This window comes from Saimiri boliviensis, chromosome 8, assembly GCF_048565385.1.
Source record: "Saimiri boliviensis isolate mSaiBol1 chromosome 8, mSaiBol1.pri, whole genome shotgun sequence".
NCBI lineage: Eukaryota > Metazoa > Chordata > Mammalia > Primates > Cebidae > Saimiri > Saimiri boliviensis.
The window spans coordinates 70,173,236-70,196,164 of NC_133456.1; the positions used below are offsets into that span (position 1 = coordinate 70,173,236).

Genomic DNA, 22,929 nt, shown 5'->3' on the forward strand with positions numbered 1-22,929 from the left:
CTTTGTCTTTGTTTATTAGTTCTTGAAGTTTTCTTTGAGTCTTTAAGGTTTTCTATTCCATATATGATCATGTCATCTGCAAACAGTTCATTTTACTTTATCCTTTCTGATTTCGATGTCTGTTTTTAATTTTTCTTGTTTAATTCCTCTGGCCAGGGCTTTTAGTACTATGTTGAACAGTAGTGAGAGTGGGCATCCTTGCATTGTATGGGGTCTTAGAGGGAAAATTTCCCATTTTTCCATATTAATTATAATGTTGGTTACAGACTTTTCACATATGGGCTTTACTGGGTTGAGGTACATTTTTATAAGTTTTTTGTTTTATTTTATTTTATTTTAAATTCCAGGGCACATGTGCAGGTTTCTTATATAGGTAAATGTGTGCCATGGTGGTTTACTGCACCCACCAATCTGTCATCTAGGTATTAAGCTCAGCATGCATTACTTATTTTTCCTTATGCTCTCCCTCCCCGCAACCCCTGGGACAGGCCCCAATGCATTGTTGTTCCCTTCCCTGTGTCTGTTTGTTCACATTGTTCAGCTTCCACTTATAAGTGAAAACATGCAGTGTTTGGTTTTCTGTTCCTGTGTAGTTTGCTGAGGATAATGGCTTCCAGCTCCATCATGTCCTTGCAGGGACATGATCTCATTTTTTTATGCCTACATAGTATTCCATGGTGTACATGTACCACATTTTCTTTATCCAGTCTATTATTGATGGACATTTGGGTTGATTCCGTGTCTTTTGCTATTATGAATAGTGCTGCAATGAACATGCAATGCATGTATCTTTAAAAGAGAATGATTTCTATTCCTTTGGGTACATACCCAGTAATAGCATTGCTGAGTCAAATTGTATTTCTTGTTCTACGTCTTTGAGGAATCACCCCACTGTCTTCCACAGTGGTTGAACTAATTTACATCCGCACCCACAGTGTTAAAGTGTTCCTATTTATCCACAGCCTCACCAGCATCTGTTGTTTCCTGACTTTTTAATGATAGCCATTCTGACTGGTGTGAGATGGTATCCCACTGTGGTTTTGATTTGCATTTCTCTAATGATCAGTGATGTTGAACTTTTCTTCATATATTTGTTGGCTGCATAAATACCTTCCTTTGAGAAGTGTTTGTTCTTGTCCTTTAACCACTTTTTTAATGGGGTTGTTTTTTCTTGTAAATTTGTTTAAGTTCCTTGAAGATTCTGGATTATCAAACCTTTGTCAGATTAATAGATTGCAAAAAGTTTCTCCCGTACTGTAGGTTGTCTGTTCACTCTGACCATAGCTTCTTTTGCTGTGCAGAAGCCCTTTGGTTTAATTAGTTCCTGTTTGTCAATTTTTGCTTACGTTGCAATTGCTTTTGATGTTTTCATTATGAAATCTTTGCTCATGCCTATGTCCTGAATGTTACTGCCTGGATTTTCTTCTAGAGTTTTTATAGTTTTGGGTTTAATCCATCTTGAGTTAATTTTTGTTTAAGGTATAAGGAAGTGGTCCAGTTTTATTTTTTATACTTTTTATTTATTTATTTATTTTGAGACAGAGTTTCACTCTTGTTGCCCAGGCTGGAGTGCAATGGTGCTATCTCGGCTCACCACAACCTCTGCCTCCCAGGTTCAAGCGATTCTCCTGCCTCAGCCTCCTGAGTAGGAGGATTACAGGCACGCGCCACCATGCCTGGCTAATTTAGTATTTTTAGTAGAGACGAGGTTTCTCCATATGGTCAGGCTAGTCTCAAACTCCCAACCTAAGGTGATCTGCCCACCTCGGTCTCCCAAAGTTCTGAGATTACTGGTCCAGTTTTAATCTTCTGCATATGGCTAGCCACTTTTCCCAGCACCGTCTATGAAATAGGGAATCTTTTCTCCATTGCTTGTTTTTCTAAGGTTTGTTGAAGATCATTTGGTAGTAGATGTGCTGTCTTATTTCTGAGTTCTCTATTCTGTTCCATTGGTTGTGTCTGTTTTTGTACCAGTTATTCCTATTTTGTTGAGAGTTTTTATTATGAATGAATGTCAGGCTTTGTCAAATGCTTTTTCTGCATCTATCGAGACAGTCATGTGGGGTTTTCTCTTTCATTTTGTTAATATACTGTATCACATTAATTGATTTTATATATGTTTACCATCCTTGCATCCCAGAGATAAATCCCACTTAAATCTTTTAATGTGTTGTTGAATTTGGTTTGCTGTATTTTATTGAGGATTTTTGCTTCTATGTTCTCAAGGATATTTGCCTGTAGTTTTCTCTTTTGTGTGTCTAGCTTTAGGACCAGGTTGATGCTACCTTCATAAATGAGTTTAGAAGTGTTCCTTCTTTAATGTTTTCTATGAGTTTAAGAAGTATTGGGGATTTATCCCTTTTCAAATACTTAGAATGTACCATAAAGACATCTTGTCTTGGAGTTTTCTTTGTTAAGAGTTTGATTACTGATTCAGTCTCATTTGTGATTGGTCTGTTCAAGCTTTCTATTTCTTCTTGATTTAATTCTGGTAGGTTATGTATTTCTAGGAATTTATCATTTTTTCCATATTATCCAACTTGTTGTCATATAATTATTCATAATAGATTTTTATGCTCCTTTTTCTGAGGCATTCATTGTCGCATCTCCTCTTTTATTCCAGATTTTATTTATTTGAGTCTTCTCTCTTTTATTCTAGGTTAATGTATTATTCCATTTGCGATGCTATGGAGAAATACCTGAGGCTGGGTAATTTATGAAGAAAAGAGGTTTATTTGACTCATAGTTCTGCAGGCTGCCCCAAAAGCATAGGATCTCCATTTGCTTCTGGTGAGGGGTTCAAACTGCTTCCACTCATGGTAGAAGGTGAAGGGGAGCCTGCATGGGCTGATGACATGACAAGAGAGGAAGTGAGAGAGTCGGGGAAGGTGTCAGATTCTCTTTAACAACTAGCTCTAAGGGTAACAATCTCTGGAACTAATACAATGAGAGCTCATTACTTCAAGGATGTCACCAAGCAATTCATAAAGCTGAGGGATCTGCCCCATAAACCAAACATCTCCCATTAGGCCCTATCTCCAACACTGGGGATTAAATTTCAAATATCCAGACCATAGCAGTTAGCCTAACTAAGGTTTGTTCATTTTTTTTAAACCAAACACTTTTTCAATTGTTTTCCTATTTTGTAATTTGCTTCTGCTTTTTTTCCTGCTAACCTTGGGCTTTGTATATTCTTTTATTTTTTAGTTCCTTGAGGTATGAACTTAGATTGCTTATTCGAGTCTTTCCATTTTTTTAATGTAGCTATTTATTGCTGCAAATTTTCTTCTTCTTCTTGCTTTTGTTGCATCCTTTAAGTTTTGGTATGTTGAGTTTTTGTTTTCATTTGTCTTGAGATAGTTTTAAACTTGTCTTTTGATTTCCTCTTCAATCCAATTGTTGGAGTGTGTTTTTTAGCTTCCATATGTTTGTAAAATTTCCAGTTTTCTAACTATTATTAATTTCTACTTTTATTCCATTTTGGTCAGAAAAAGTACATAAAATGATTTTTATCTTCTTGAATTTCCTAAGACTTCTTTTGTGACCTAATGTGATCTATTCTGAGGGGTGTTTTGTGTATGCTTGAGAATAATGTGTATTTTTCTGCTCTTGAGTAGGAAGTTCCATACATGTCTGTGAGGTCCACTTTGTTTATTGTTTAGTTCTGCTGTCTCCTTATTGGTTTTCTGTCAGAATTATCTATTATAGAAAGTGGGGTATTGAAGTTTCCTACTATTGTATTGCTGTCTGTTTCTCATTTTATTTCTATTTGTGTTTGCTTTGATGTTGGGTGTACGTACTTTTAAATTGTTATATTTTCCTGTTAAATTGACTCTTTATCATTATATAATGATCTTCTTTATCTCTTGTGACAGTTTTTGATGTGAAGTCTATTTTGCCTGATATAAGTATAGCCACCTTTTCTCTGTTCTTGTTGCCGTTTGTATGAAATATCTTCTGTCCCTTCACTTTCAGCCTATGTGTGTCCTTTAAGCTAAAGTGAGATTCTTACAGGCAACATATTGTTGGATCTTGTTTTTCTAAAACACATTCGGCCTCTCTGTCTTTTTATTGATGAATTTAATCCATTCACATTTAACATAACTGTTGATAGGTAAGAACTTACTCTTGTCATTTTGCTCACTGCTAGAAAACAGGGAGAAAAGTCTGTAGTTTCTTTGTTCCTTTCTTCCTCTATTGCTGTCTTTCTTTGTGATTTGATTTTTTTTTTGTAGTTGTATGTTTTGATTCCTTTATCTTTTAAGAATCTACTGAAGATTTTTCCCTTGTTCTGCCTATGAGGCTTACACTTAAAATTTCATAACAGTCAATTTTAAGCTGATAAACACTTTAATCACATGTAAAAACTACACTTTTACTTATTTCCCTTGTCACATTTTGTTATTTGTGTCACAATTTACATCTTTTTATACTGTATATTCATTGGTAAGTTATTGTATCTATAGTTTTAAAAATACTTTTGTCTTTTAGCTTTTATACTAGAGTTTAAAATGATTTACACACTGTCATTACAGTATTATTCTCAATTTTACTATATACTTATCCTTACCAATTGAGTTTTACATTTTTATGTATTTTAATGTTACTAATTAGCATCCTTTTGTTTGAATTTTAAAAACTAGCATTAGCATTTTTTGTAAGGCACTTTGAGTTGTGACAAAATTCCTTAACTTCTGTTTGCCTGAGAAAGTCTTCCTTTCTCCTTAATTCCCTAAGAATACCTTGCTGGGTATAGTGTTTTTGTTTAATAGAGCCTGAGGGTGGTTTCTTCACTTTGAATATATTGTCCTACTCTTTCATGGCCTGCAAAGTTTTACTGACAAGTTTACTGGTAGCCTTATGGAGGTTCCCTTGAATGTGATGAGTTGCCTTTTTCTTGCTGCTTTCAAAATTCTTTCTTTATTTGACTTTTTATTTTTAATTATAATGTGTCTTGGTATTATCTTCTTTGCATTGATCCTGCTGGGGAACCTCTATGCTTCAGGCATCTAGAGTATTTATTTCCAGTCAGTATTTGTTTAAATAATGTTTATTTTCCTTTCTCTCTTCTTAGTCTGAAACTCCATGTGTATACTGGTTTGGTTGGTGGTGTCCCATAAGTCCTATAAATATTCTTCACTCTCCCTTATTCTTTTTCTCTTCCCTGAGTGATAATTTCACATGACCTATCTTTGCATTCATAGATTCTTTCTTGTTGAGCTTCTAGTTTAGATTTCCTGATTTCATTGAGTTGTCTATTTGTGTCTCTTGCTGCTTGCTGAGAGTTTCCTTAAAGCAATTATTTTGAATTGTTTTTCAGGCATTTCATAGGTCTCCATTTCTTTGGGGTCATTACTGGAGCTTTGTTAGTTTTTTTTTGGGTGGTGTCGTATTTGTCTGAGTCTTTATGATCTGTGTGGTTTTGCATTAGTATCTGCACTTGAAGGAGCAAACATCTCCTGACTCTAAAACTGTTTTTGGTAGGTATATATCTTCTCCTGAGGTTCACAGCCGATAGGACTACTTCTGGGATTGCAGTCAAGCTTGACTGAAGCTGGATCATGTGGATATTTAGTACGGTCCATAGTTGCCGGATCTGTTACAAGGGTACAAGCAGCCATGGTTTCTGTCTGATCCCCAGGGGAATAGGGCTGCTTTCTGGACAATGGTTGAGCAGGACTAAAGCCAGGACATGAGGCTGCTTCTGATTCTGCAGTCAGGTCTGCAAATGGCAGGCTTGTTAGCAGGAGCATGGGTAGATGTGGCTGCCAGCAGCCCTAAGTGGGCTCCTGCTGGGTGCCTCGGCAAGCAGACCTACGTCTGCACCATGACAAAATGAGTCAGGAACCAGCCCACAGGACTGCTTTAAAGTCCACAGTTGGGCATGAGATTGGTGGGCTTGTTACCAGAGTGCTGACAGGCATGGCTCTTATTGTGTCCCTGGGCAAGCAGAACTGTCTCCAGACTGTGGTAAAGCATGGCTGGGCAATGTCACAGGGCTGCTTTAGGATCTACAGTTTGGTCCAATTTGGGAAGCATGCTACTGGGGTCATAGCTGGGTATATTTCCTGCTAGGTCTTTAAGTAGGCACGGTTGCCCCTGAACAACAGCAGAGCAAGGCTCGGATTGAATCAAGTCACAAGGCTGCTTCAGGGTCTAATCTAGGACTTAGGGCAGGAGACTTGCTGTGCCTCTGGTTCAGGACTGGCTGACTGCAGTAGAGTGGGGCTGGAGTTGAATCACAGGATCCACAGTCGGGACAGAGGTTGTCAGGCCTATTACTGAGGGTATGGAAAGGTGTGCCTCTCTCTGGTTCCATGGGTGGGCAGGACTGACTTTGTGGCTGCAGTAGAGTGGGGCTGGAGCTGAGTCATGAGGCCACTTCAGGACCCACAGTTAAGTCCAAGTCTGGTGGACCTGTAACTAGGGGCATAGACAAGTGTGGCTTTTTGTGGGTCCATTGGCAGATGGGGCTGATTTCAGGACAGATTGCAGCCAAATGAGGCTAAATCTAAGTCCATAGGAGGATGGAGTGGTTTTCAGTCAGCAGCTGGAATCACATTTGGCAAGCCTTCCACCAGGGTGCAGGCCTGCCTTCTCAAAGTGGCTCTCCTCAGTCTTGGGCTTCATCAGGGCTTTACATCCTCTTACCTGGGTCCCAAGGCTACCACAATGGTACTTTTTTCCATGGATGACTGCCAGATTATTGTTTGTGTGGGAGGATGTGAGCTGGGGACCTCCCATTGCATCATCTTGCTGACGTCACATACACACTGAGAAGCCTTGAACAAATTGCCTTTACCTTCTTGAGCCTTGGTTTCCTTTGCAATTAAATGATCAAATGGAATAGCGCATGAGAAAATGCCTTGTAGAGTAGGCAGCCTACAAGAATGCAAGGTAGCAGCCTCAGTGTAAGCACTTGGATGACAGGGGTTGCATTCATTTCTTATTCTTCTTAGGTCCTTGCATTGCCATGTGGATAAGTAGTGCGCAATCTGCTATCATACAACCTGCTGAAATGGGTAAACCTTTGTATATTAATCCAATGAGTTATGGAACATTGTGTTATGTGCTTTTAGAATTTGAAAAGGTTTTAAAGATTGTTTCCATCAATACCACACCTACCTTCAACTAAAGTTATACCAGAATAGAAACTGTTTTTACTCACGATACTTCTAACGTCAAATATGTGTGTAGAAGGGTTCTATGCCAACAATCAGTGTCCTGAAAGCCAATTAAATTCTGACATTAACTACTCAGGATTAGTGTCAGACTCCACAGGTTTAAGCGTTTAGTCCCACAAGACCGTTCTCACATCAGACACCAGCCTTGAGCCCCAGGTTGCTGCCTATATTTCTGACTAACTGATTATAAATTGGGGGTTCCCATGACTCCACTGCTCAGATTCAGTGATTTGCTAGGATGGCTCACAGATCAGAAAATTGCTTTACTTACTATTACTAGTCTATGTGAAGGATATTGTAAGAAATAAAAATGAAGAGCCAGTTAGATGAAGAGGTACATAGGGTGATGCCTGGAAGTGTCCCAAGAACAGGAACTTCCGTTTCCCTGGAGTTAGGATGAATCACCCTCCTGGCATACGAATGCATTTACCCACCCAGAAGCTCTGAACCCCATGATTTAGGGGGTTTAATGGAGGTTTCATTATGTAGTAATTATTGATTGAATCATTCCTCATTAGATGTTAACTCAGTCTCCCGTTCTTTTTCTCTCCATGGAGGTGGGGGGAAGGAGGGCTGAAAGTTCTAATCTTTTAATTATGCTTTGGTTTTGCTGGTGGCTGGCCCCATCCTAAAGTTACCTAGGCCTCCTAGACACCAGTCATCTCATTCAGAGATCCCAATGGTCTTAGGACCTGTACGTCAGGAACCTAGACAAAGACCAAATATGTATTTTTTTTATCATGCCACATGGGGTCACAAAGAGATGCAGCTGCTGAAGTCACATCTGTATGGAAGTTTTCAGGTTTTCTTCCAATCAGCCTTGCTGATTCTTCATATTAAGATCCCATAAATGAAAGACAAATGTAAATTTAAATATTACTAGTTTTTAAACTAACCAAAAATTTAGTAACCTAGTTAAGGAAATTGATGAAAAGTTTACCTAAAGACAGTGGAAGAGCCAGAAATAATGATTTGGCACCATTGCTATGTTCTTTCTTCTGCAAAGAACAGTGAGCACTCTTGAGCTTGGATTCTGTTGGGAAGAAGAGGGTATTAGTAATGACTGATGTAGGGAAAGCAAGCGAGAGCAGACACCTAGAAGAATTGGAGGAAAGGGAAGAGGCAGGGCCAGGCATCCATGCCAGAAGGGTTTGTTGTACTTCTTTAATGCCACTCCTACTGTCATGACATTCCTACTTTATCTTTACTCTCTACTCATCTCTGTAGGTTACTCATAGGTACCACCACTGCAACACCCCTTAGACACTGAAAGTTCTTTGAGGTGAAGGATTCTGTCATGTACATCTTTGGATCATTCAAACCACCCAGTAATTCACTATTGAGGCTTGATAATGATGGAGGAATGTATGGATGATGGATGGATGGGTGGATGGATGGATGGAAGAACCGACGATGGATGGATAATAAAAAGAGAATAAATACTGACCAAAACCCAGAGGTAGCAAGGAAAAGTGTAACAACTTACTGCCCTGTCAGCAGGGTCCAAGCATATTTTGGAGTGACTTTTCAGAGATATCTTGGGTTTATTTTATTTTAATATCCTTTAGTCCAGAGATTACCAACTAATTGCCTATGGACTAAATTCAACCTAAACATTTGTTTCACTTGCTCTTGTTATGTCTGTCTACTGTTAAATAAACAGAGAAATAAACTTATATCATATCGAATGCATTGCCAACATATAAAAATTGAGAAATGCATCATTTTAAAAGAATTGATGTTTTTCTGGAAACTCAGCAATGGTGGCCTCATTATTCTACTCCCTGTAAATAGGGCAGACACTGTCCTGTGTGCCACAGGAATGATCACTGACATAAGTAATAGTTACCATTTATTACTGATGTACAAAATTTTAAAAATTCTGACCCACGCTTCCTGATTAAATTACCTTCTTGGCCCCATTAGGCTTCAGGGTTTACAACACTGGCTTTAGACAGTAACACAGCCCCTGCTCCACACTAAAGAAAAGAAAAAGATTGAAGGAGAGAAATTTTAAGGAAGTAATGGTAACAGTGACACTTACTGGGCTTTCACCATTCGTTATTAACTGTGCTATATTACATATACTCACAGTATATTCTGTGAATCAGCTATATTCTTATCACAGTTTCATAGCTGATGAAACTGTGACTTAGCTATTGGCTAACTTGCCCAACACTATAGTTCGTAAGTATTCATAATCCAGATATTTCTGCCTCTAAGCCTATCATTGGAACCACTACACTGCTTTTGTACGCGTTTTTAACATATAAATGATGAAATCAGCACTATAATATGCTTTCTTCATCTCTTAGAAAAAGCAAATAAATATTGATTAACTATACTCAAGAAATTTTAAATTAGTCAGTCAGTTTTGAAGTGCTCCAAATCTTGCCTTTTTTTGTCCTGTGGTGGTGGGGTGGCATTAATAATATGCCTTGGTAAATTCCCTCAGCATTTGGGAGCTTGAAACATCCAACATACAGGTGGGAGGATGTGTATAGCAAAGAAATAACATAAAATTTCTTTCTTTTCTTTTCAATTGAACTTATTGTGACATGTAGGAAATTCATTCTGAAAGATAGTGGGTTTCTTAAATGGCAGCTAATTCTGATGCATCTGCAAACACTTGACTCATTGGGTACCCGGGCTCCTTCTGCAATCGTGTGTGCAAAAGGGGACATTATCACTGAATTACAGGAATTAGAGGCATCCAAGGCTCACTGTTCCAGACATTCTGGCCCTCTTGCAGCACAGAAGATTTCTTTCTCTGCATTCCTTTTTCAGTGAATATCTCCTGTGTTTTAATCAAATACATCTCCCTGGTTTAATTTTTTTCTAGTAATATTTCATTTTTTTTTCTTCTCAGCTGTGCCTTCTGTGTTTTATTTTTTGAGAAATCCTCATCTAAACCAAATTTCTACACCTACCCTCTATCATTATTATGCATTATTCATTATAATAACATACCTTTTTGACTGTTCCACACTATGCTGAAGGCATCCAAGGCCTTTGTCTAATTGTCGGTATCAATTAGACATGGAGGAAACCAAAACTTGTGTGTTGCACCTTCAATGGTTTAGAAAGTTGCTTCTTGTAAGGGATAACTCGGGTGACCATAGGATTGCAGCCTTGTTCTATATGTGAATGCCTTTAAGAACACAGTTATGATAAAAGAACATTTATTCCATCTATTTATTGCACATTTTATTATCATGAATCTTCTAGATGGCCATATCCTAAGCAGCACCTTGGCCAACGTGCAGGGCAAATGATCAGTAAAGTGTGTTTGGAGGAAGACTTTCAATTGTTTTTCTTCTAATGGGAAGAATATCTTCTGTGGTTAACATAAATATTTGGATCCAATCAGAAATTGTATTTTGGCTGGGTGTGGTGGCTCAAGCCTGTAATCCCAGCACTTTGGGAGGCCGAGGCAGGTGGATCACGAGGTCAAGAGATTGAGACCATCCTGGCCAACATGGTGAAAACCTGTCTCTACTAAAAATACAAAAATTAGCTGGGCATGGTGGCCTGCGCCTGTAATCCCAGCTACTTGGGAGGCTGAGGCAGGAGAATCGCTTGAACCCAGGCCCTGGTGACAAAGTGAGACTCTGTCTCAAAAAAAAAAAGAAAGAAAAAGAAAAGAAATAGTATTTTAAAGAACATCTTGGGAATACATTCCATGGTAGGATTTCAGAATGCATGCTCATGTCTTCCTAAGTGTCCAGTTCATTGGTTTAGGCTGTTTTCATTTGACAGCTATCACAAGAAGCTCCTTTGTGAGCCTTGCTTGAGGCAGAGTTCTAGTAACGTGATTTGAGGGATGCTGGAATCCTCCCCCAAAAATATAGATCCACATATCTTCCCCTAGGCTGGAATTCCCACTATTAGTCACTGCTCAGGAGACAGAGATGCCTATCCCTGGGAAAGCAGGCTCATTTACAGCTATTAAATATGCCTCTGTAAAATCAATACATTCAAGTCTTCTCTGAACTTGCCATACATTTTCTCACTTCTGTTCCTGGTCAGGGACACTTGGAATGCTCTAACATCTCTTTGCCATTTGTCCAATTGCTTCTCAAAATCAGAGATCTAGCTCAAATGTTTTATTTCTCATAAAAATAATCACTTATGACCCCAGCCAAAAACATTGCCTATCCATTGTAATGTCAATGGAGCACATTTATACTTCAGTAATTCAACACTAAATGGAAAGCAGGAAGTTAGAACATGTTGAAAATAGAGAAATAAACGCTGGTGTCTGCCCTTCGGTCCTCACATCCTCCAAAACAGCTGCCAATCATTCATAGATTTGAGGGGAAATGTTAATAAAATATTTTAAAACTCTGAAATTTAGAAAGTTGCTTCAGAAAAAAAAAGACTTGGAAGTAGATAAATGGCCATGTAACTTGGCAGGGACTGTGATAGAGTTAGAGACATTTGTCAGAGGCCAGCAGACGCATCAGCTATTTGTGCTGGAGGAGCAGAGGTGAACTGGCTTGTGTACTGCTCCCATGGTCGCCTGCATCTTAGGTATGTACTTTGTCTCCTCAAAAACCACGTCATGTAGCCCTAAGAAGGAAGAATTCCCTCGCTTTATCGGCCCTCCACACAGTAATGCGTGTGTGAACTACTTCTTCTTCCCAAAGCGAAGATCTGAGGAAAAGGTATTGTTTTTAATGATACAGCAGATAAAATAGAAATGTATATGTATTTTGTTCTTGCCTTCTTTTACCTTCCTAGATTTACAGTCTTAGTTCTCTTAATTAGTCATCACAACTCTTTCCATTTTTCATAAAGTGTTCTAAAAAATGATCCAAAACTGTTGGGAAATACCTTACCAAAAAAGATCCTGCTTCAGAATAACCAAGACCTAGCTAAATAGGGCTCTGTGGGGAGATGGGGGTGGCTAGCTGTAAATCCTGGGAACTTTGGATTTATAGGCCTACAAGAGATTTGCATAAAGAGCCAGGCTAGAGCTGGAGCAACCTCACAGACTGAGGTGGGGCACACACCCTCCACTCTTTCTTCTCGGGCTTCTGCTACTTGATATGCGCTCTCTGGAGTCTTTATGGAAGGTAGATCACCTGGAAACTAACATAGCCTATGAGAAAATCCTGGGTTTAAATTCTGGCTTTGCCACTGTGAGCTATCTAATCTTGAGCATGTTATTTTACCTCTCCAAGTTTTCTCATTTCATCAGTAAAATGAGACTCATATCACCTTATCCTTACAAGCCTTTTTTTTTTTTTTTTTTTTTGAGACAGAGTCTCACTGTGTCGTCCAGGCTGGAGTGCAGTGGCATAATCTTGGCGCACTGCAACCTCCATCTCCTGGGTGCAAGTGATTCTCCTGACTCAGCCTCCCAAGTAGCTGGGATTACAGGAATGCACTACCAAGCCTGGCAATTTATTTATTTATTTATTTTGTATTTTTAGTTGAGATGGCCAGGCTGGTCTCAAACTCCTGACCTCAAGTGATCTGCCTTCCTGGGCCTCCTAAAGTGCTGGGATTGCAGGTATGAGCAACTGTGCCTGGCCCAAGGCTTGTGAGGACTTGAGATAAAGGATGTAAAGGACCTGTAATATATAGTAAGAATCATTTTATAATTATTGTTGCAAAAACAAGTTTCCATAAGGGCAATGTTATGACAATAAGGACCATAATCTCGCTAGTATCCAGAGTTCAAAATGAACCTGGAGAGAAGAAGGTAGGAGAGGTAAGTAGGGCAATGAAGGAGCTCCCAGATTCTTGCACATCAGCTGGGACCTCGTTAGAAATGCAGAATCTCAGGTCTTACCCCAAGCCTATGGAATCAGAGTCTGCACTTAACATCACACCCAGGTGCTATGCGTGCACATGAGAATGGAAGAAGCGTCCTTGTTAGATATTCCTCTTCCTTTGCTCTTCTAACTCCTTCCTTTCTTCCCCTCAGACAAGAGGACTTTCAGGCAAATATGACCACAAACCTCTTCTCCTGAAACAGCTCAAAAATAATCACAAAAAGAGTAATGATGAACAATATGTGCCACATGCTGTTTACACACTTGGCATGTATGAATTTATTTAATCCCCCAACAACAAGGTAAAATGAATGCTATCATCCCCTTTCTACCATTGAAGATACCAAGACGCAGCGAGGATAAAGTCACTTACCAGGGGTTATACAGTCCGGAGGTACAGCTTCTGGACCAGAAACTGGACATTTTGGATCCAGAGTCCTTGCTCTTAACTGCCTCAGACTCCAGCTTTCCCTTTTACCTCTCCAAATCAAGGGGGAACTAAAGCATGTGCTTCAAGCAACAATGCACCTGCCTCTAGAAACAGAATTTCGCAAGGCTTAATCTGCCCCCACCTCCCCTGTTAGAGTTCAGAGCTGGACTTCTCCTCCCTAAATTCAGGCAGTTGCTTCTGCAGCAGACTTGCAGCCTGTGGTCTTGCTCCCACTCCACACTGTTCAAACACTGTAGCCAGAATTACCTTTTTAAAGGGCAGCTCTTGTCACCTGTTCCCATGTCAAAATTTCAATAGCTTTCTTATTTGAATAAAAATTACCTGCTTCCACTTGAAATTCCAGTTTCCTGCTTGAGGCAGGTCTTCTCTCAAGCCTGCCTTTCCAATACTAACTCCAAACGTCTTTTCCCTACCCCGCAGTACGTGCACACTCATGGAGAGACACAGCCTCGTGCTCACTTCTCAGCTGCCACATCTTTGTCTCTTTCTAGAATGCCACTTCCCACATTCTGTCTGCCTGAGCCACCTTCAGGCCCCACACAGATGCTCTATTCTCAAGAGACTTTTCTACATGTACAAAGTCAAGATTCATCTTTCTCTCCCCTCTTTTCCTGTTAAACTCTGACTCATTCATAGGACTTACCACACCCTGCCTTATATTAATATTGGGCATGTGCCCTGTACTAGGCTACTTAAATGTTCTTTGAATAAAAATATTGACTGTAGATAATGAATACTAATCTACTTTCAAGTTCAACTTCCTGAAGCACATTTATTCAGCTTTCTCTATGAGTATCTGGGCATTTAATGACAGTATGTTGCAGGGGTGACAGAAGCGCCTTTTCACTCTGCAGCAGACTGCTCTGAGAAGCCTGGCTTAATGATTTTTAACAGACATGAGAAACAATCTTACATCTATCGCAATGGATAGCTTTCTGGCTATAATACTTTATTCATCTATTTTCTCTTTACACCTATGTTCATTTTACATATAGATGTTTTTAAAAACACATTGTAGGCTGGGCATGGTGACTCACGCCTGTAATCCCAGCACTTTGGGAGGCCAAGGCAGGCGGATCACCTGAGGTCGGGAATATGGTGAAACCCTGTCTGTACTGAAACTACAAAAAGTAGCTAGGTGTGGTGGCATGCACCTGTAATCTCAGCTATTTGAGAGGCTGAGGCAGGAGAATCGCTTGAACCTCAGAGGTGGAGGTTGCAGTGAGCTGAGATCACACCACTGCTCTCCAGCCTGCATGAGAGTGTGAGACTCTGTCTCAAAAGAAAAACAAACAACCCCCCCCCCAATTTAAAAAGTAGCCGGGCACGGTGGCTCACGCCTATAATCCCAGCACTTTGGGAGGCCGAGGTGGGTGGATCATGAGGTCAAGAGATCGAGACCATCCTGCTTAACATGGTGAAACCCCGTCTCTACTAAAAATACAAAAAATTAGCTGGGCATGGTGGCACATGCCTGTAGTCCCAGCTACTCAGGAGGCTGAGGCAGGAGGATTGCCTGAACCCAGGAGGCTGAGGTTGCGGTGAGCCGAGATCGGACCATTGCACTCCAGCCTGGGTCACAAGAGCAAAACTCTTGACTCAAAAAAAAAAAAAAAAAAAAAAAAAAAAAAAAAAAAAGGTAGGTTGACCCCTCACGCCTGCAATCCCAGCACTTTGGGAGGCTGAGGTGGGCAGATCACAAGGTCAAGAGATCGAGACCATCCTGGCCAACACAGTGAAACCCCATCTCTACTAAAGTATAAAAATTAGCTGGGCATGGTGGTGAGCATCTGTAGTCCCAGCTACTTGGGAGGCTGAGGCAGGAGAATTGCTTGAACCCGGGAGGCAGAGGTTGCAGTGAGCCAAGACCGCACCACTGCACTCCAGCCTGGTGCCTGGCAACAGAGCGAGACTCTGTCTCAAAGAAAAAAAAAAAAAAAAAAAAAGTAGGTTGACCCTTGAGTATTGTCTAAAATAGCTCATTTTCTACAAAGCTGTATACTCTTTATGTAAGTTTACTTTTAGAAATACCAGGAAATTGGCCGGGCGCGGTGGCTCAAGCCTGTAATCCCAGCACTTTGGGAGGCCGAGGCGGGTGGATCACGAGGTCAAGAGATCGAGACCATCCTGGTCAACATGGTGAAACCCCGTCTCTACTAAAGGTGCAAAAAATTAGCTGGGCATGGTGGCGCATGCCTGTAATCCCAGCTACTCTGGAGGCTGAGGCAGGAGAATTGCCTGAATCCAGGAGGTTGCGGTGAGCCGAGATCGCGCCATTGCACTCCAGCCTGGGTAACAAGAGCAAAACTCCGTCTAAAAAAAAAAAAAAAAAAGAAAAAAAAGAAATACCAGGAAATTATCGTTAATACATTCAAAGATTAAGCTACAAGGATGTTCATTATAAGGTGACCTATGTTAGCAAAAATTCAAAAATTACCAAAATATTCAAAATGGTAGTGATTAACTATATCATGATTATGTCCCAACCCATGATGTGCTTTTCACTAGTCATGGTATATTTTTAATTGAACAAAAATTGTATGAAAGAATAGAAAAAACATAAATAGGCCCACACAAATATGTCCAACTGATTATTTTTACAAAGGCACCAAAACAATTTAATTGAAAGAATAGTCTTTTCAACATATGGTGCTGCAGCAATTGGGCATCCATAGGCAAAGAATGAAATAAATAAAATTATTTAATAATAAATAGTTAAAATTATTGTGCAAAATTATTTTACACAATAACTACTTCATAAAGGATCATAGATTTAAATTTAAGACTTAAAGCTAGAAAACATGTAGAAGAAAATCTTTGGGGACTAGTGACAGAGTCAAGAGTCCTTATATATGAGCGAAGAGTTCTTATATATGAAATTTTGTGGATAAGAGAAGAAAAATTGACATTTTAGGCTGTGTTAAAGTTAAAACTTTATGCTCTGCAAAAGTCTCTGAGAGGAGAATAAAAAGACAACCTACAGACTAGGGAAAAGTGCCACCCACATATCTTACAAAGGACTTGAATCTAGAATAGATAAAGAATTCTCAAAACTCTGCAAGAAATAAAAAATTATAAAATCAAAAATCTAATTGGAAAATGGGCAAAAGACATGAATAGATATTTTATTAAAGAGGAGATGGGTATGGTAAATAAATACACAAAAAGATGTTCAACTTTATTAGCCATTAGGAAATACAAGTTAAAGCCATAATGAGATGTTACTGTCCACCTATCAGTATAGCTAAAACGAAAACTGATGATAGTAGCAAATGTTGGCAAGGACACGGAGACATTGAATCACTCATACATTGCTGTTAGAAATAAAAAATGGTACAGTCACTCTAGAAAACAGTTTGGCAGTTTCTTATAATAAAAACATTTTGATATGCACTTACCATACCATCTAGCAATTGCATTCCTAGGCATTTATGCCAGAGAAATACAACTTATGTCGTGGAGGAAGACCGTGTTTCAAAGAACAGACAAACAAACTTGTGTACACCCAAAAACCTGTATGTGGTTTTTCATAACAGCTTTGTTTGTAATAGTCAAAAACTGGAATCAATCCAAATATCCTTTGGCAATGAATGGTTAAACAAACTGTCATCTATCTGTACCATGAAGTACTTCTCAGCAATATAAAGGAATGAACTATGGATACACATAGCAACTTAGATGGATCTCAGGGAAATTATAGTGAGTGAAAAAAGCCAATCTCAAAAGGTTACACGTGCATGATTCTACTTATATAACATTCACACAGTGGCAACCTTCTAGAGATGGAAAGCAGATTAATGATTGCCAGGATTTAAAGATGGGACAGAAGAAGGAAGGGAAATGGGTGTGACTATAAAGAGATGACACCGAGGACTTTGTGGGTGATATAATAGCTGGGTATTTTAATTGTCGTAGTGGTTACATAAATCCATATATAGTATAAAATTGCATCTCTCTAATGACCAGTGATGATGAGCTTTTTTTAAATATGTTTGTTGGCTGCATAAATGTCTACTTTTGAGAAGTGTCTGTTCATATCCTTTGCTCACTTTTTGATGGGGTGTTGCCTCAATATTCACAATAGCAAAGACTTGGAAGCAATTCAAATACTCATTAATGATAGACTGGATAAAGAAGTATGCAGTAAACTACTGTGAACTTCCTATCAGGTGTTAGAAAGTAACTAGTTAAAAGTTTATTTTAGAATATATGGTCTTTGGGGATGAACTAAGAATTAGTTATTAGTTCCAAAGGACTGAGAACCAGTTTTATTATTTTCACATTTATAGGAAAGAAATTCATATGTCCCTGAAGCTTCCAGGACAAAACCAAACAACTAAGGAGGGAACTGGTACAAAGCCATTTCATTGAGAAAGGGACAGTAGGAGAAACAGACACACATGTACACAGACAGAATGGTTGAGAAAATGTTTTGATAGAATGTGAGGGTTGTATGGACATGTGTATGTATTTACACTTAACCTCTAAAATTCTCTTCTGCAGTTCTTTATTATGAATATGATGGAAAAGCAACATTTTGGTAATGAGACTATTATTAAAATAGATTTAAGAAAGATGAAAATTTTGTGAGTCTTGATAATTATAACTCAACAGCTACCAAAAGTTAGCACAGCTTGTCTGTGGTGCTGTTTTTTCCCCCCACAGAAAATTTTTTTTACTGTCCACAGTGGACTTACTCTATTTTCATGTTTAGAAACAAAAAGGTTTCATGTGATTCATGTGTAAGATGCACAGTATTTGACATCCTGCTTATGAAATCCCTATTCCATCTATCCAGTCTTATACTTATGGTTGGCCTCAAATCTGTTGCATTTATGACAATGTATTATATCTAGTTAATTTGAGTTTAATATTTTTTATTAGCCTGTAAATAAAGATGGCATCTTCTACATTAAAAAAAAAAAGAAAGTATGCAATAAAAAAAAAATCTAATTATGGGAAGAAGGTATGTGGGAAAAAATAATGAAGATTTTGACAAAAGATCAAGACAAGAATTAAAGAGATGTCACAAGTGAAAAAAATACATATTTTTAAAATATATTAATATTAATAAAATAAATACACTTATTTTTGTAAAAAAAAAAGTATGGCACGTATACACCATGGAATACTATGCAGCCATGAAAAAGAATGAGTTCATTTTTTCCATCATTTTTCCACACTGCCACAATGGTGCACATGAATGTCTTGGCTGATGCTCTCAAGAGCATCAACAATGCCAAAAAGAGAGGCAAACGTCAGGTGCTTATTAGGCTGTGCTCCAAAGTCATCATCTGGTTTCTCACTGTGACGATGAAGCATGGTTACATTGTTGAATTTGAAATCATCGATGATCACAGAGCTGGGAAAATTGTTGTGAACCTCACAGGCAAGCTAAACAAGTGTGGAGTGATCAGTCCCAGATTTGATGTGCAAATCAAAGATCTGAAAAAATGGCAGAATAATCTGCTTCTATCCTGCCAGTTTGGTTTCATTGTACTGACAACCTCAGCTGGCATCATGGACTGTGAAGAAGCAAAATGAAAACACACAGGAGAGAAAATCCTAGGATTCCTTTTCTAGTTATGTAATACATGTATTTACAAATAAAATGCCTCATGGGAAAAAAATAAGAATGAGTTCATGTCCCAGGCAGGGACTGGATGAAGCTGGAAACCATCATTCTCAGCAAACTAAAACAGGAACAGAAAACCAAACACCGCATGTTCTCACTCATAAGTGGGAGTTGTCAATGAGAACACATGGACACAGGGAGGGGAACATCATGCACCAGGACTTGTTGGAGATTGGGGGGCTAGGAGAGGGTTAGCATTAGGAGAAACACCTAAATGTGGATGACGGGTTGATGAGTGCAGCAAACCACCATGGCACATGTATACCTAAGTAACAAACCTGCGTGTTCTGCACATGCATCCCAGAACTTAAAGTATATATTTTTTAAAAATCTCATGAAACTACACACAGAGACAAACACATATACAGAGGTAAACGCTGTGAATTCTGAACAAAGCCTGTAGTGTAGTTAAAGGTACTGTGCAGATGTCAGTTTTCTGCTCTTGATTTACATAAAGTGTAGCCAGATGGGCAGTGGCTCATGCCTGTAATCACAGCACTTTGAGAGGTTGAGGCAGCTGGATCACTTGAGGCCAGGAGTTCAAGACCAGCCTGGCCAACATGGCAAAACCCTGTCTCTACTGAAAATACAAAAATTAGCCAAGTGTGGTGGTACATGCCTGTAATCCCAACTATTCAGGAGGCAGAGGCATGAGAATCGCTTAAACAACCAGGAGCTGGAGGTTGCAGTAACCTGAGATCAGGGCCATGCACCCAGCATGGGTGACCGAGCGAGACTTTGTCTCAGAATAAAAATAGAATAAAATAAAATGTTGACAACTGGGGAAGCAGGATGAAGGATATTTTGGACTCTTTGTACTATTTTTGCAATTTATTTTTTTATTATTTTTAATCCACTCACCTGCACACAGATATACTTGCAGTTCCTTACAGTTTATGATTATTTCAAAGTTTCAGAAGTCTATTAAACAATATGTATACTACAACTATGTATAAATAATTTTAATTTGATGTCTATAACATGCTTATATGGCAATATTTGTTACAGAGTAGGCACTTCATTAAAGAGGCTCTCCTTTTTCCCCTTAACCTTCTGGATATTATGCATCTTGTGCCTCACCATGCTTCCTCCCTAGTTTGTGGCCTGAAACAGCACCTTTGTTGCCTCTGGTATACTAGGTTATGTATTTCTGTGTGGGAAGCTTACCCTTGGCCTTATTACAGTTCAATCTTTATTTTTCTTGTCCCTTACCTTTCTTAATCCTTAAATGTACCATTAATACATTAGGGTAGGATGTTCATTATAAGGTGACTTGTGTTGGCAAAAATTCAAAAATAACCGAAATATTCAAAATGGTAGTGATTAGCTACCATAGATGGTGTACCTCTCACTTATATATATGTTTGGAAGCCAACTTACATATCTTGCGGAAGGTGTTGGGGTGGAGGGTACTGAGCAAGTGTTGATGGGTTCCCTCATTCTCCACCATGACTGGGTGCCAAAGAGGACCCTTCCCTGTTTCTGTAGCAGACAGACCTTTCAGAGTTTAAGAGAGCCCACTCTGCTTTAAGCAGAGTTCCATTTAAAGAAGATCTAACAAAGAATTGGCAGGCAGAGTCACTTCATACATTCAGCACTTGATTCCTCGGGTGACTATTAGCTGCTCTGTGTAAAGCCCACAGCAAATTCTTAATCTTCAACCAGCTTTCACCTATCATCCAGCTGGTTTTTGCTTAGGAAATTAAAGTTGATGAAATTAAAGTTAAAATTAAGTAAATAAGCAAAATAAAATTAGGAAAGAACTCTGTGTTTCAAAGGAGGCATGTGATACATTCCAAAAATAAGTAGTCATCCCAGATTGTAACCTGAATTTTAAAAATCAATTTTAGCAATTAGTTGTAATATATTGTTACAGTTATTGATAGACATGTTTTTCTTCCATTGAAAAGTACTGTCATTGAAAAAAAAAAGACAAGAAACTTATTATTTCCTAAACATTAATAGTGGGGAAAAACATATGCAAATAAGTATGAAGATATTTTCTCTGGCTCTGGAATGGGATCAGGATATGTATGTTCTGGTATATATGCTTAAAATCCTTCCACCTGGTCAAAATGCTTTCAAAAGAGAAAGAATAGCTGATGGCTCTTGTTCAGACTGGAAAGTATTGTGATTACACTGAAAAGCATGGCCCCTCTTGAAGTTTGGTTTTTTACTTCTTTTATTTGAGTATAAAGCAAGAAGGAGGTTTCTCTAGGATGTCCTAATAGAAGCTTTTGAATGATCTGCAGAGGTAGCATTGAGGTGAATGGAGTCCATCAAGATTTGCCAGAAGTATGAAATAATTATCGAAAGGATTCCATTAGAGACGAAAGCTACCTAGACTAACAGAGACAGAAAAGGCTGACCCTTTTCAGGCTCTTAACTCTCTCTAATGGATGGCCTTACGTTGAAATCAAGACTCAACTGGATCATTGATTCTTAAAGAAAAAATATTGAGCATAGTGGCATATAAGCAAAAGCTGGAAAAGTGGTCAGATAGATTTATCTTTCAGTTATAGCTTGTAATGAAAAGTATATTTTTTACCTTTTTCCAAGCTCACAGGAATGGAGGCTAAACAATGTGATATATTCTCATAATGTAAAAATTAGTTTTAATAAAGAAACAAAAGTCTTACTTTAACAAATACAGCATGTTTCCACTCAACAAAAAGGAAGCTACAGATTTTTTTGGATAGGTGTCATTATGTGTTACCAATTAGGCAACACGGAGTGTTCTTTGGCTGGTCATTGACCCATGGGTCAAATCCTGCACTTGACTCTGAAGGGATCATGGAAGTGCTGCTCCTGCTTGAACATTGGAGCTGCATGTTGCAGTGCATGCTTCAGTAGCCCACGTGCAAAGCACATACTCACATACGGACCAGGCTGAGCCATGCAAGGCACACATGCCTAGCTAGGGCAAACAGGATCAAATCCTTGAAATTATCTAAAATGTCCTGCATTTGTTGAAAACGGTGACTGATGCCTTTGCCTTGGTTGTTCCAAAGCACTTCATTGCTGCTGGGTAGAAGTGTTCTGAGTGTCAGTTTGGTAATTAAGTTGTTATGGAGGAAAAATTGCTAATAATAAATAAAGATACTGCCATTGTCTGAGTGTAGGGTCAACGGAAGTCATGGATATCAGAGAGAGAAGCAAAATTGCAGATGAGGCATTTTGGTTGTCATTTGTTAACGTTAGATTGTTCCTGATGAGCAAGAAGTGGCCAGTAAGATGAAGGTCAATGCAAAGAACTTATTTTTAGAGCTCACACATAGCACTAGGATTAATTTTTAAAAATTCTGTATCATTTACATGGGCACATCAGTACACTCAATATACTCGTTAAAAACTAGATCGTTAATAAATAAGATTAGCATTCAAATAGATATCCTGAGAGAACAGAGTATCTATTTGGAAAACCTAGAGTACAATTAAGGGAAAGGAACCTAGAGTACAACTAATGAATCACCTTGCTTGAGAATTATATATCATGAGTGTAACTTTGCACTGAGGGTAGTAAATAATCCTATAATAATGACTCAGCTGATACTGGAAATACAATTCTATCGTTATTTTCTGATTTATCTAATTTAAAACTACTAAGTGTTTTAATTCGTTATTAAAGGTATTATTTTAATCAATAGATTAATATTGGCTAAATATATATACATACAACACTTATGTATATAAGCCAGGTGAAGTCAAATATAGGTAGACTTTTACTAACAAAATGCTTTATGAAATATAAAATATTTCTTTTAAATATAGTATGACCTAAATGCTTCTCTTAGTTCTTCACCTTCAGAATAACTTTTTTGCCTCATTATGTTTTTGTGTTATATTTGTATGGGTACAGTTTTAAAACAAACCTTT

At 38.5% G+C, this 22,929-nt stretch overlaps 1 protein-coding gene across 1 annotated transcript in view; it reads left to right on the forward strand.

Annotated features, from left to right (window-relative positions):
• The window catches only part of LOC101033370 (small ribosomal subunit protein uS8-like), a 35,399-nt gene continuing 12,470 nt past the window's right edge, over positions 1 to 22,929 (forward strand). The window contains exon 1 of the mRNA XM_074404589.1: positions 1 to 22,929. This exon is cut by the window's right edge and continues 12,470 nt beyond it. Within this exon, the coding sequence (XP_074260690.1) occupies positions 18,570 to 18,962 (393 nt within the window). The 5' untranslated portion in view covers positions 1 to 18,569 and the 3' untranslated portion in view covers positions 18,963 to 22,929.